The sequence below is a fragment of the Pogona vitticeps genome, chromosome 5, assembly GCF_051106095.1.
Source record: "Pogona vitticeps strain Pit_001003342236 chromosome 5, PviZW2.1, whole genome shotgun sequence".
Lineage (NCBI taxonomy): Eukaryota > Metazoa > Chordata > Lepidosauria > Squamata > Agamidae > Pogona > Pogona vitticeps.
The window spans coordinates 142,373,684-142,388,492 of NC_135787.1; the positions used below are offsets into that span (position 1 = coordinate 142,373,684).

General features: G+C 36.8%; 1 protein-coding gene across 3 annotated transcripts in view; it reads left to right on the plus strand.

Moving 5' to 3' along the window:
* Positions 1-14,809, plus strand: part of MON2 (MON2 regulator of endosome-to-Golgi trafficking) — a 68,244-nt gene that overhangs the window by 47,067 nt on the left and 6,368 nt on the right. For 2 of the 3 annotated variants that reach the window (XM_020785994.3, XM_073000428.2), the window contains 10 exons: positions 687-849; positions 2,009-2,302; positions 3,518-3,716; positions 4,163-4,791; positions 8,626-8,769; positions 9,246-9,263; positions 9,532-9,660; positions 11,776-11,966; positions 13,245-13,305; positions 14,032-14,155. In XM_020785994.3, the coding sequence (XP_020641653.3) occupies positions 687-849; positions 2,009-2,302; positions 3,518-3,716; positions 4,163-4,791; positions 8,626-8,769; positions 9,246-9,263; positions 9,532-9,660; positions 11,776-11,966; positions 13,245-13,305; positions 14,032-14,155 (1,952 nt within the window). The remainder of the gene's footprint in view (positions 1-686; positions 850-2,008; positions 2,303-3,517; positions 3,717-4,162; positions 4,792-8,625; positions 8,770-9,245; positions 9,264-9,531; positions 9,661-11,775; positions 11,967-13,244; positions 13,306-14,031; positions 14,156-14,809) is intronic. The other variant, XM_020785996.3, reaches the window with a different exon arrangement.

A 14,809-nucleotide genomic window follows, 5' to 3' on the forward strand; every position in this document is an offset into this window, starting at 1 on the left:
TAAATAAAAATGGGGGGGGGATTTCCAGATAACATACATATTTGTGACTAGCATAGACTCACAGAACCTACTGCCCTGTAGACGTGTTGCACTACAGCTTCCACAATTGCCAGCCAGTATATTCCCTTAAAATGTAAACTGCAAATTATGAGGATCATAATCATGTACTGTACATCTGGTGAGTACCATGTTGAAGAAGGTTGCCGTGGCACGTAATTTTAAGAACAGCTGTCCTCTAAGCTTCCTCCTCACCACCTGCTTTGTCAAAAAGAAAGACTGCCTAGGTTTTCATAGATCATATGATATTTCACCTAATATTCTCCAATATTGCGCTTAAGTGCAGTCAGTACATAGTGTTTTTTTTTCCTCATTTTTCTATTTCATATATACAAGAAGTAGATAAAGCCAAATTAAGTCCAGACAACATGGGAAAATGCTGTGTACGAATCATCCTTTTCTAGCTACTCTTTATCCAAATCTGCCACTTCGGCATACAGCTTATGAGGTGTGTGTATGGGGGGGGCTTCCAGGAGCATTGTCAAAACTGGCAATTCTGTATAGTAAGCAGCTCTCAACATAAAGAGTTTGTCAGATACAGAGGTAGCATGTACTTACTTGACTGATACTGTGATCATTCATAATCTCTTGATAAAATTAGAAATAAGACATTTTGATTTTGTTAATAGAGAATCTCTTATACGGACTGCATTCCAGTGCCTACAGTTGGTTGTGACTGACTTTTTGCCAACGATGCCATGTACTTGCCTACAGATAGTTGTAGATGTTGCTGGAAGTTTTGGCCTTCACAATCAAGAACTAAACATTAGCTTAACATCTATTGGTCTCTTGGTGAGTGATTGGTATATTCCCCATTATACCTTAACTTTCTAAAGTTTGAAGTTCTTTACTAGAAATCTTGGGCTGATGTTATACCAAGCATGTTATACTTGGTTACTTATGAGTAAGTCCCACTGAACTACATAGAATGAATCTTCTTTCTCAGTAAACATGTATTGGACTGCATCAAATTGGAATCTTTGGAGCACTATGTGTTTTGGGTAGGAAAAAATAAAACGGCTCCTTTACTGTATTTTGCCTTACAGAATAAAAGAAGATTCAGTGTAAGCTAATGCCAACATCTTTGGTGGAGGCTGAAAATTTTGAAGACACTGGATACAATTATCAAGGAAGTTTTATTTCTTACTGGCCAAAATCCTGTTGTATAACATAAGTAAAGCTACAAGTCTTGTTTAGTGCATATGCATATACCCTAGAATCACAGCAGGAGCTCTTTATTTACTAGCAAGAAATGGACCAAAATGGACTTTGCTTACATTACCCAACATGATTTCAGCCAGTGGTTTAGGCATACTTCAGACAGTCTCTCCTAAACTGAAAATATTAAAGTGCAGCTGTTTATAATCCTCTCCTAGATAAATTAATATAAGATCTGCCAGTGTATATAATCAGGAGAATAACCATGTATATGTAGAAGATATTGTATTTACTTAATTAGCTATGTAAGTTACGCACCTAAATCCAATCTGTAGTCTAATCTATTTCTAATAGGGTTTTTTTTTTTATTTTAAACAATTGTTCACTTGCTCAAGAAAATAATCTAAATCAGTTTGTGTTCCATGGTACTCATAAATTGGATTTCTTGCTGTTTGAAAACATACAGGCAGAGAAGAGTGTAGAAAAGTCTAAGCAATCTTTAATAAATCGAAGAATTTCGAGAATGTATCTGTGAAAACAGTGTTTTAGAGTATTCATTAATTTCAATTTACTGAGAAACTATGTAACACAAAAAAAGGAGGGGAACTCATCTTGGTTGTATAACAGTACTGCTAAAGGCTTTCTTCATATAAATATTATAATTAAGCTTTGCAAGAGGAGTATTAAGATAGAGCCTGGCATAATTTTCACAATGGTTTGATCAATAGGATGATTGTCACCCCGTTCAGTGTGACCTATAATCATTTACAAGGAAGTGTTCTTTGTGTTGTAGTGGAATATTTCAGATTATTTCTTCCAAAGAGGCGACATTATTGAAAAGGAGTTGAACAAAGAGGAAGCAGTGCTACAGAAGCAGGCAGAAGAAAAGGGAATAATATTGAATCGTCCCTTCCACCCAGCGCCACCATTTGACTGCCTCTGGCTCTGTTTGTATGCCAAGCTTGGGGAGCTCTGTGTAGACCCACGGCCTGCAGTTAGGAAAAGTGCTGGACAGACCTTGTTTTCTACAATTGGTGCTCATGGAACGTTACTTCAACACTCAACATGGCATACGGTTATCTGGAAGGTACTAAATCTGTAATCCCACTTCCTCTAATGCCACTGCAGCCATGCTTTATCCGACTTCTTGTTCAATAAAGGAGTAGATAAGAATTTTGCTTGGTCCAGATTTTTAAGCAAACTAGACTGATTTGTATTGTAAGTTACGATATAGTATTCTTAGAATGATTTTTTAAAGATAGTTGTGAGACTGTCAGCAAAAGAAATATGTGCAAAAAGTCACATATTAAAAGTCAATGCTTTTTCAGAGGCTTACAGGGCATGGATGAAATTGCTGAAAAGGCAACTTTCTTTAAAACTGTATAGTGATGGAAGTGGTAGTTTCTGCACAGGAAATTGTAAAGAAAGCTCAAGCCACATGGACTGTTCTCTCCTCATCAGTATATTATCAGTTTAAATTTTGTTTATTTATGTATTTTTTTCCATTTCTATATGACCCCACTCTCTGGGTGGTTTAAAATATGCACTGAAAAACATAACAACGCTATTGATAGACTGCAGTCAAGTACAGTGGGTTAGATTCAAAGATGTGCTTCAGCTCACAGAGGGCCTCTTTACACTTTGTACAGTATTAGGGCATTTCATGGGAAAACTGAATCACAGTATGAAGATGTTTTATGTAACTTACACACAGAGAAGTATGAGAACCACTTTAGAAATGTTACAGTAATTCATGAACTCTTAAACAGAACAAACTATTAAGCTATTTTATAATCCAAAGTTGTTCTTCAAATGAGTGATCAATTTATTGTGCACACTGGAAAATTTGTTAAATGAGACTAAGATATTATGCATCAAATTATTTTTTAAATCTGCATATTGGGCAAAGTCCTGTTGGCCATGGGTTGTTTGTGTAATGGGAGTGACGTTACCAGCAATGGCAGATTGCAGCTTATTAAATTGCAGACTTTCTTCTGCAATTTCAGAGTCCATCCACCTTCGTTGCATTATGAGCAAGCTATACACATCCTGAAATTGTAAAAAGGGAATTTCTTAACTTTCCCCTCACTTTCCAGCTGGTTTGTAAAGCAGATTTGCATTGTTGCCACATATTGCTGTGTATAAATGATAAATGTTAAGGGCAGTGATGTAAGTAAACTACAGTCTTCCAAATTCTTAATTGGAAAAATACTTGCTGATGTTTTAATTCTTCAAAATTAAGTTGTGTAAAATTACAAGGCATGGTTAGAATTTCAAGTTCTGAAATGGTTTTAAATTATAGGTTCTATTTCATCTGCTGGATCGAGTGCGAGAGTCTTCTACAACTGCTGATAAAGAGAAGATTGAGTCTGGTGGTGGTAATATCCTCATTCACCATTCAAGAGATACAGCAGAGAAACAGTGGGCTGAGACATGGGTGTTAACACTAGCTGGAGTAGCTAGAATATTCAACACAAGAAGATACCTCTTGCAATCCTTAGGTACAATGGATTCTCCTCATGTTTAGACTGTTCACTGACAAAATGTGGTTCTACAGTTTTATGTTACATACTGTATGTTTTAAAAGATAGTAGTAAGGTATCTGATAAAAAAATTTAAGTACGTAACACATAGTTGTCATAGTGACTGTATTTTAAGAATTTTAATTTTTTCCATACATTAAGAATCTTTTTCCTGCTAAATCTTGTGAAATTTTCATGCCATGTATATCCTGTTAAGAAATGGTCTTTGGCAAGCAGCATGCATTGCATTTAAAATATGTGTTTTGTTTTATGTAGTAGGTCTATTTTCTTACTAGTGCTGCTGAGAAAATGTTTTATGTGTCTTTTTAACATTCCACTTCCTTCAAGCCTGTTTAAATGGGAAGAACACATGTGGCACAATAATGAAACTGCTCTCTACATATCTTTCCTTTTTCCCCTGACAGGAGATTTTTCTCAAGCTTGGGACGTTCTCCTTGATCACATTCAGTCAGCTGCGCTCAGCAAAAACAATGAAGTTTCACTGGCTGCTTTGAAAAGCTTTCAGGAAATCTTGCAAATCGTATCTCCTGTTAGAGAAACAGAAAAACCTGATACCCCACCTGCTATTAATGTGCCTGTACCTGTCCTCATTGGAACAGTGACTACCACTAGCTTTGGAAGATCTTTTATGAGAAGTGATTCTGTAGGAGAAAAGATTGGAAGATATAATATAACTGAGCCTCCTGTAATAACAGATGAAATAGAAGACTTGAATCTTTGGTGGGCTGCCTGGAACACCTGGTTTAGGATTGGTTCAGAAAGTACGAAGCCTCCTGTTTCTTGTGATAAAATGACTTTTATTCCCAGCCAGCCTTTTCTTACAGCTTTAATACAGATATTTCCAGCCTTGTATCAGCACATCAAAACTGGTTTCAGTATGGATGATCTCCAGAAACTGGGTGTCATTCTCCATGGTGCAGTCTCTGTTCCAATCAGTTCGGATGCATCCCCTTTCATCCTGCCTTCATACACAGAGGCAGTTCTAACAAGTTTGCAAGAAGCAGTCCTCACAGCTTTAGATGTCCTACAAAAGGTAATAATATCATTTCAAATACTTTCTGAAAGGTAGTCAGTCAACTTCACCTTCTTATTGCCATTTATACACGGACATTTCTAAAATATCAGTAGATGTACTTACATGTGAAAATAATGTTGTGAGGTAGTTTTGCTCATTGAAAAAGAACATGTTCCAAGTCTGCTTCTTTTTCAGGCATCAGAATGTTGATTCAAGTTCCATTGAAGTTAGTGGAAGGTATCATTGCCACTGGTTCAGCCAGGGCTAGATCATGAACTAACATCCCAAATACTGTAGCTCAGGGGAAAGGCCCAAATGGCACCTACAGGGCTAGCAGTGTCACAGCCATGACAAAAAGATCAAACGTCAATAAGTGGCTGGTATGGGAACTCTGCCTTTTGTGGAGGGGGGATGCGTACACTTTAAAACATACTGTGGTTGACAGCCAGCTGGGTGTAACAAATGCTCACTTTATTATTTTTACTTAGGTGTTTTGTAATCATTTCTGAAAACAAAACCAGGACAGCTAATATTAACCCATTTTATTCTTGTATTCACCGTTCAAGTGAGTTCAAAGCAGAAAGCCATACATGCTGAGAATATTTCTTTTTAAATCACCATTGACTTTTTAAAATTTGTTTACTACAAATAGCATGAAATTAGTGGCAATAGTGTCAGTCAGATTTTAATACTGTGGTTTATTTTGGGAGCACAGAAAGCTGATTTGTATTGATCCTTTATTAATATTGTCAGCCAGTAGTATATCCTCCCTGCTATTGTCAATACTGATTGAGAAGAGCAGCTCACCAAGGTTTAGGGTAGCCTGCCTAGAGATGCCAAGGATTGACCTTGGACATAAAGCACTTGCCCTACCACGGTGCAACCCCTCTAAAGAAACTGGTCTTCTTTTTTCATTGCCAGTTACTGAATGAAACTGTCTAGGTTTCTAACATTCATCTACCCTTAGTGCATCTAACATGGGATATTGTCCCCTTCCTCCTCTGCAATCTAGGACATATTTAGACTAGAAATCTACAACCTTCCCCTCTCTGCCAACATTTGATTTATGATTTGCTTCTGTCTTTACTCCACCTCCAGAATAGTTCTAATTATGCAAAGCCTACAAATGGAGCAGACTCAATTCTAGTGCAACCCTATGAAAATATTGGGAGCTCTGAGGGCACTAATCCTTCCCTTATCCCCACATGCCAACAAATTCCTGTCTTGCTTTATGTATCAAAGTGGGAATGCATGGAAGCTACATTGGAAGCTAGCACAGTGTGTGCAAAGGTAGACAGTTATACTGCTGGAAAACACCATATGTTTAGGCAAACACTTTAAGATATAATTTTTAATCTGATAATTAAGTGTACTACTTATGTTCTGGTTTATAGCATGCAGTTAGCTTAAATGGATAATCCTATTCATGTTTACAATATATCAGTTTTTCAGTTTCTAGGGATAGATACAGATTTCAGTAAGAATTACTAATGAATATTTTTAGCTGGATTGGATCTCTATCATGTTTGAAGTCTTTGTTATAGGGCCAAAGTAAAAATCAAAAAGCTTTCAGTGGCAATTATTTTCCCTCACCTGTTCTTTCCTAAATTGAATGTATCTGAAGGACCTTTATTGGTCTCTTGGAAAACTCTTTTAAACAGTTGTAATAATTCAATAGTATATTGAAGGATTTAATTTATAGCAAAATGTTGTCAACAATACCTATTTTAACTTGAGGGGAAATATTTGCTTAACACAGCTTTAAAAAGCTATTTATTTCCTTTCTTTCCAGTTCCTCCGGAACTCTCAGATTTTACTTTACCTCGTACTTCCAGTTAGAAACTCTTTAACAAAAGTCTCTGTTTTAAATTATCAACGTATTAAAACAGTTGGGATTATATTCTAAAACACTATCTGTAGCCAGGATCCTCATTCAATGATCCATAGGATCCCTTCCAGCTCTGTCGTGTGATGATGATGAGCAAATATTAACTAAAATTGAATACAATATCTAAGTGTCCCTTTCATTTAAAAAAAACACATTCAGAGCACTGTTCTGTTAAAGACCAGAAAAGATAAGAAGGTACCGTATTTTTCGCACCATAAGACGCACTTTTTCCCCACAAAACGGGAGCAAAGAAAACAGATTATATTTTCCTGTTTTCTTCTTCTAAAAAATTGGTGTGTCTTATGGAAAGGTGCGTCTTATGGAGCGAAAAATATGTATATGGTTTTCCTCAGTTATGGTTCATGCTATACCTAGCATGATTCTGTGCTGCTAAGAATATGAATTATAGAGCAACACAGTATTGCTAAAACAAAAAATCTAACATAATGGACAGACTCTTCCACATTTTTGAAGAATTTTGCCACCATTCACCAGCCATGGAATGCTACAGATGATAATCCCACAGACTTCATTTAAAGAGGGCAGAAGTCACTGTGCAGTGCAGGACATGAGCTTAGTCCATGCCCTCTCCCAATCACAAGGCATGCCTTTGCTGACAAGAAGAGCCCACAACTCCTTACATGTGAGAGGGCACAACTTTTTACAACTTGAATCCTTCCAGATATGTTGGGCTACAATTCCCATCAGCCTCAGCCAGCATTACCAGTGATGGCAGTCCAAAAATGTGGAAGGGCTTATGCTAGGAAAGTCTGGCCTAGACGTTAGGAAGCAGAAGCAAGATATAGAGTTCTCTTTAGAGAGAGATGAATTACTTGGAACCCCAAATAAAGCCAGCAACCGGCAAGAAAGTTTGACATAGAAAAGGTCATGGCCAAATCAGCAGGAAGGAGTATCATTTTACAGCAGCTGTGCACTTCTCAAAGTGTTCATTATCTACCACAGTCCCAAGATTGCTCCCAGCTTATATCACATAAGTGTATTTATTTATTTGTATTTATTTATGGAGTCTCTCTGTTAAAAATTATGTAGAGAGACCCCACATGTAGCAAATTGTCTCCTTTTCAGATTATTATTCTTGTTGTGAAAGAAATGACACTTTAATTATTGATGCTTTCAAATTAACTTTTTTTAAAAGCAAGTGACTGTTTCACCAGAGTAGAATTTAGCTCAAGTGCAATATTTCATTAAATTTACTTCTGATCTTATTTTTAATTTCTTGCTGTTTGATGGGAATGCAGAACATTTACCAACCAGACCCTGGCAATTAATCTGCATTTTTGTTGTCATTTTATACTTGAACAGCTCAATGGTAGTTTATCTTTTTATTTTTTGTAATATGTGGAAGTGCCCTCCATATATGCAGTAGATATATGTGATGTCTGTTTTGAGTAAAAGGGTTATATGCTTATATGCTACCCCATAGTGCTTAAAGCTTTCTCTGGGCGGTTTACAAATTAATTATGCAGGCTACACATTGCCCCCACCCAGAAAGCTGGGGGCTCTGTTTACTGACCTTAGAAGGATGAAAGGCTGAGTCACCCTCAAGCCAGCTACCTGAGCCCAATATCAAAGCCAGGTCATGAGCAAAATTGTCATTGCAGTACTGCAGTTTAACCACTGCACCAAAGGTATTGTGTCCATGTTCAGTGAACAGCAGAGATTATGTGCATTTAGAAGAATTTTCTGGCATTTTCTTAATCCTTCACACCCAGAGCAACTAGTATTTTTATAACACTTTATTCTTTCAGTCTGTGATCACATGCATGTACACATACACATACACAGAGGGAGACATTTAACAGTCAAAAATACAATTCACAAATACTAAGGGAACTGGTTCCTGAATGTTACACTTGTATGCTTATATCATACAGTTTTGCAGTGAACAAGTCCCGTTTTCCTTTTTAATTTTCTAAAGTTTTGTTTTGTTTTGGTTTTTATAGGCCATATGTGTAGGTTCAGAAAGCATGCAGATAATGTATCCTGCTATCTTTAATCAGTTGTTAGCATTTGTTGAATTTTCCTGTAAACCACCACAGTATGGACAGCTCGAAACTAAGCACATTGCAAATGCAAAATATAATCAGGTGAGATGTTTTAATTATTCTTATTTTGAGTTCACTAACTCCCAAATATGGTTAGTTTTGCATGGGTTCTGTAAATACTGTCTTTGCTATGAATTTGAATAACATTTGTTATCCAGTAATTTCATAAAACGGGGGGGGGGGTGCATTTTTGTGATCTTCCTGCTTTCAGCACTTTCATTGTAGAAACAAAAGCAGCATGTTTGCTGTGATTATCAGAAAAATAAATATATATTAGCCTAACAAAGTTGCCTTCATTAACTTGCACTCAATTTGCATTAGAAAATCTCATGTTTGGCTGTCTCTGCATTCTTCTGTTTTATGAGAATCAAATACAGTAGCTTTGCTTTGAATATATTTTCAGTACTAATCATACTCAAAGAGAAGGATAAGTCATCAAAATATTGATAGGCAATATGTGTATATGTATTAATTTTTCCTTATTCTGTTTATTATGCAACACAATGGAATCACAATAGATACAACTGTTTGCACCGGTGAGTTAAAATTCATTAAAGATTGTGCTTAGTGTTCTTGCTATATAAAGTGCACTCCACTTGCTTAAATTTTTCCTTGATTGCCCACCCCTGTTCAAAATGTAAATAATATGTGTGAGTCTGGGAGTTTCTTTATATTGATCAGAGGTTTTTCTTCATGGAGTTCTTCAAAGATTTTGCATGCCATCAAAATGGGTCCATTAGAAACTTTATTTTCTTTCATCCATCCTGTTTCTCTACATGCAATGACATTCCACACTTTTTTTAGGCAGAATGGGTAGCACTGAATTATGTACCATTTGCTGAAAGATCACTTGAAGTTGTGGTGGACCTGTATCAGAAAACAGCTTGTCACAAAGCTGTTGTAAATGAGAAAGTCCTTCAAAATATTATCAAGGTAAATATTTGTGCATTTTACATTTTAGATTTAAATTCCTTAACATGAATTGTACTCTACTCTGTCTCAAATACAAGATTGGATTTTAGAACTTTGTAGAAAGCCAAGAGTGATCTTATGTGTCTTCTAGCAATAATAATTATTGCAATAGTTGTCTATAGCTATGTTCTGCAAAATTCTAGAACATTTTTCGCAGCCACCCATTTAGATAGGACAATAGCTAGGTGGTGGCGGGGTTTCTAAGTCCCTCCAGACTGGAAGAAGCTTGAGAACTAATCTTCCTGTGAAATATCTGATAATGTAATTTTAGTCTCTCTTCACCTGTGAAGAGAACCCCACTACTTTGCTGATATCCAATACTAATAATCTTCATGTTGCATTTCAGAGTGTATCACATAGTTTTAGTATATTTGATTTCTACATGAGCTTCTTTGTTTGTGTTAGCCGTAGTTCTCAAAATGAGAGTCTGCCATCCTCAAAGAAAAGGAGAGATGTACCTATTAAACCAACATAATGCTACTACTACATTTTGTGTCAGTAAAGAGATAGCCATATTAGTCTACAGCAGCAAATACAGCCAAGAGGAGTAAAATCTAAGTGACTGACTAATTTAGAAGTCTCAAGCTCCTTCACTGTTCTCACAAACCAGAAGGGGTTTTTTTAGAAGTGTCATAAAAATTAGTTCACATATTATATAGTGGCAAGCTGGCTGCAACATCTCCCTTTGAATACCATTATGTTTATGGGATAAATGCATTATCTATCAACACAAAGCCACATGATGGACAAACACCAGGGAGCTGGAACTGATTGTGGATTCTTGATATGTGTCTTTTGGGTGTTTGCAAACATGGCGCATCTGTCTAAACATTGCCCATGTTCAGCAGAGATGCATAGCAAACAGCCAAACAGCTTGTTTGCCACTTAAGCCCCATTTAGTCTTTACCAATTTGTTTGTTATCAGCCTCCTGAGAGAAGAGTATCTAAGTCAAACAAGCCATAAAAGCAACATAGTTCTCTTTCAGTGTCCCAACAAGCGGCTTAAAAATGACACTGACAGTGCTCTGCAGATGGTGCAAAGTGTTGATACACAAGGGTCTTTAAATCTGTCATAATCCTGAGCGTGCTGAACAAGCAGCAAGTCAGTGAGTTCACTGGTGATTTGACCATGTACAGTTCCCACTCTCTAGCTATGTGTAGCACTACGTGTGTCCTGCACCCTTGTTTTTCCTGGGTGATTTTAAAAAGGCTGGTGGGAGTGCTAGCTGAGTGGGTGAAGGAAGAGGTGAACAACTCTCTACAACCAGGCACAGTTCTAACTTCACTAAAAGAAGCAGTAGTAAGGCCTCTGCTGTAAAACCCTTGCCAGAATCCTGCCATTTTGAGTAATTATCAGCCAGTCTAAAACATGGATGTATAGGCAGGCCTTCCCTTCCAGTTAATTCCTGTCCTCTTTCCTTTTTTTCTCTTTATTTGATTTATTTTTATTTTTCCCATCTTATAGAATCATTTAATTAATTAATTGTTATAAATTTTTTAGAACTTGTTATCCTTATGTTGTAAGCCGCCTAGAGTGGTCGAAATGACTGGATAGGCGGGGTATAAATACAATAAATAAAATAAAAATAAAATAAATAAATTTCATGAATTCTCGGTAATTTCATGAAAATGGTGAATAGCATGGAGGAAATAATCTTATGCTGGTCTAAGAGTAGTCCTGAATTTAGACCCAAATAACCAGGGGTATATTTGCATAGTTAAAACTAGTGTGCCAGTTGCACTCTTCCCAAAGATGTGTGATCTGGCCATAGTGACACATGCCTTAAATACATCTCATCTGTATTTCTGTAATACACTTCATGTAGAGCTGCCTTTGAAACCTGTTTCTTCTTCATCTGGCCTAAAATGCTGCATCCAGACTGCAGACCAAGGCTGGAAGTATATAATGCCGTTACAGTAATTTCACTGGTTATCAGTCTGGTTCTGGATACAATCCAAGATACTGATTATAATCTTCTTTTGTAAAGAAGAATCTGTGTTACAAGATTTGGTGTGCATATATTCTCATGTGTTTGCTTTACTGCTTGATTTACATTAGCCAAATTCCTTTTGCAGACACTGAGGATGCCACTTAGTTTAAAGTATGCTTGTCCTTCAGAAAGCACGTGGAAGCTGGCTGTTTCTTCTCTCCTTAAAGTTCTCTCCATTGGGCTTCCAGTTGCAAGGCAGCATGCTTCCTCTGGAAAATTTGATAGCATGTGGCCAGAGTTAGCCAGTACCTTTGAAAACTTCTTATTTACTAAAAGGTAAAGTACATATTTATGTTTCTGTGGAAATATGGATGGATTGAAATACTAGAAACATAAAAGGAAATACATGTTGGTTTTGTTATTTATGGATCTGACCTTACAAGTTGGAATGTTTTCCACTTTTTTGTTCATGTCTCTTTATCTCACAAAGATAAAAAAAAATTTAGATACTTCTGTCTCAAACTTTGAAAGAGTTCCATGGCTGGAATACACTAACCACAGTTTGGGGAGTCAGCAGAGACATCTTGCTGTTTCCTTCATCATCTTTCTTATTGGTAACAAGGAGCAACATTGGCCAGTATCCTCTTGCAGGATTCCACCTGTGCAGCAGAATTGATGTCTTCAGCAGTAACAGAACCCTGCTGATTAAAGAGTTGCTTTTTCAGTTTTTGGGTGCACGTGATTTCATCTCATTGTATGCAATCATCAAATCAAAAAGGGAATAGTAACAATCTGCCACTGTCAGGGACACAGGTCCCACCACACAGGTGGAGCTCTGAAGGAGAACAATGGCCATTGAAGCTCTTACTACTACAGTGGTGCCTCGCTTGACGACGATAATCCATTCCAGCAAAATCGCTGTAGAACGAAATCGTCGTCAAGTGAAAGTAAAAAGCCCATTGAAATGCATTGAAAACCGCTCAATGCGTTCCAATGGGTGAAATACCTCAGTGTCCAGCAAAGATCCTCCATAAGGCGGCCATTTTCCGGTGCCTGTAAAGTGAAAAATCCGCCCTAAACACAGCGGGGAGCCATTTTGAACAGCGGGTGGCCATTTTGAAAACCCGACGATCAGCTCTTTTGATCGTCGTAAAGTGAAAAATCGGTTCCCAAAGCAGGGAACCGATCATCGTCAAGCAGATTTTCCCTATTTAAACATTGTTTTGCAATCGCAAAAACCTCATCGTTAAGCGATTTCGTTGTGGAGCGTGGTAATCGTTAAGCGGGGCACCACTGTATTTATGCTGTACTAATGCCCCTTAGAAATGAACTAGATAACTCTGCTCAAACCCCAGTTGAGCTGGTGATTATATTCTGAACTGGCCCAAGAATCTTCTTCCATTAGGTGTAACCTTAATGTTCTGAATAGACCTGCATGTTTTTGGCAGACTGTTATGCCAAAGCATTAATGCCTAAAGTCCCTGACTTACAATCTTTATTGAACATAGCATGTGGAAGATCCAATTGTATGCTGAAATTTAGAATATTAGAATTTCCCAACACCTACCATGCCTTGTATGCTTTATATTAAAGCTGTTATCTATTGGTTTTCAGTTCACCTCCAGATAATCTTTCTATTCAAGAGTTTCAGAGAAATGAAAGCATTGATGTTGAAGTGAGTATAAATTTCATATCAAACAATGAAAAATATTTGCTAGCAAATTCTTCATAATGTTATAAATCAATCAGAATATCAATAGTGTATTTAATTCACATAATATATTCTTAAAGACTTTTTATTGGTGCAAAAAGTAAAAGTGTGCTGCTTATATACTGTCCCATGATGCTTAAAACACTTTCTGGGTGGTTTATAATTTAATTATGTAGGCTACACATTGACCACAAGTTTATCAACTTCAGGAGGATGGAAGGTTGAGTGAGCCTTGAGTCAGTTACCCATGCTGATATGGATTATTCAGTAATTTCATCCGTTCTGCAAATGTGTCTGTCTTTTGTGTACTTACGAATTTTCACTAAATTAATATTCAGGGAGTCAGGGATTAGCCATCAGAATCTTACAGGAGATAGTGAGATATGGTGGGTCATGGCAGCTGTGTAAGAGGGGAGGGCAACAGATTTTTAGTTCCTCCCAAGCTATCCCCAAATTCAGGCCCCCAGTTTGAAAATAATGCTGCTAAGTGTTAGGTTGATAAATGGGAGAAGAACAGTCATCCACAACTTGCTCTTCGATAAACATGCGGACCTCCTTGTATTACAGAGAACTGGTTAAATGAAGCAGGGTAGTGTCTCACCCAGCTTTGTCTTCCAGGGTACTTTGTGCAGCAGTATACAAGACCTGTGTTTTTAGAACTATTTCAAATTTATATTTTGTCTCTTACAGGTGGTTCAGCTCATCAGCACAGAAATACTGCCATATGCTAATTTTATTCCCAAGGAATTTGTTGGTCAGATTATGACTATGCTTAATAAAGGCTCTATACATTCTCAGTCTTCTTCATTTACAGGTATATTCATGAAATGATGAAGTAGTGTTAAGACATACTTAGAAGCGTCTCTTTTATATTGACTTGTATTGAAGATATTAAATCTCTTGGGCAACAAATGCATAATTATGGCATTGACGTTCAGAGGCTAAAATCTCATCTACCTCTGCATAAGGCAGACAGTGTAACTTGCAGCAACCTTGTTCTGTCAGTTAAGAGTGACTGTTTTGATATTTAGGCACATACCAAGCCATCAGGCAGGTGTGTGCCCAAAAATCCAAATAAAATAATGATGTACAGTAATAGGATTTGGGGCTACATGCCCAGTAAAAGAAAAGTCAGATTTGTGATTCACACAAAGTTTATGTAGTTATTCAAAAACTTTTCCCAGTTGCAGTCCAAATAATCTTACTATTGTGTTTAGTGTAATAAATGCTTGTATTTAAAACTAAGATTTAGAAATAGACATTTCCATTGATCTATTTCTATATGATAAAATCTCAAGAATGAGATGAAAGATGGGATATAGCCCTTTCTTTGCCTCTTGTTACAAATTTGATATGGGGTGAATATTTGCTAGTATTCTGAATTGATTATATACAGTAAATGATGTTATTTACATTTTTAGTAAATTTATTGCTATTATTAATATAGTTTTGATTAAATCTACTGTGT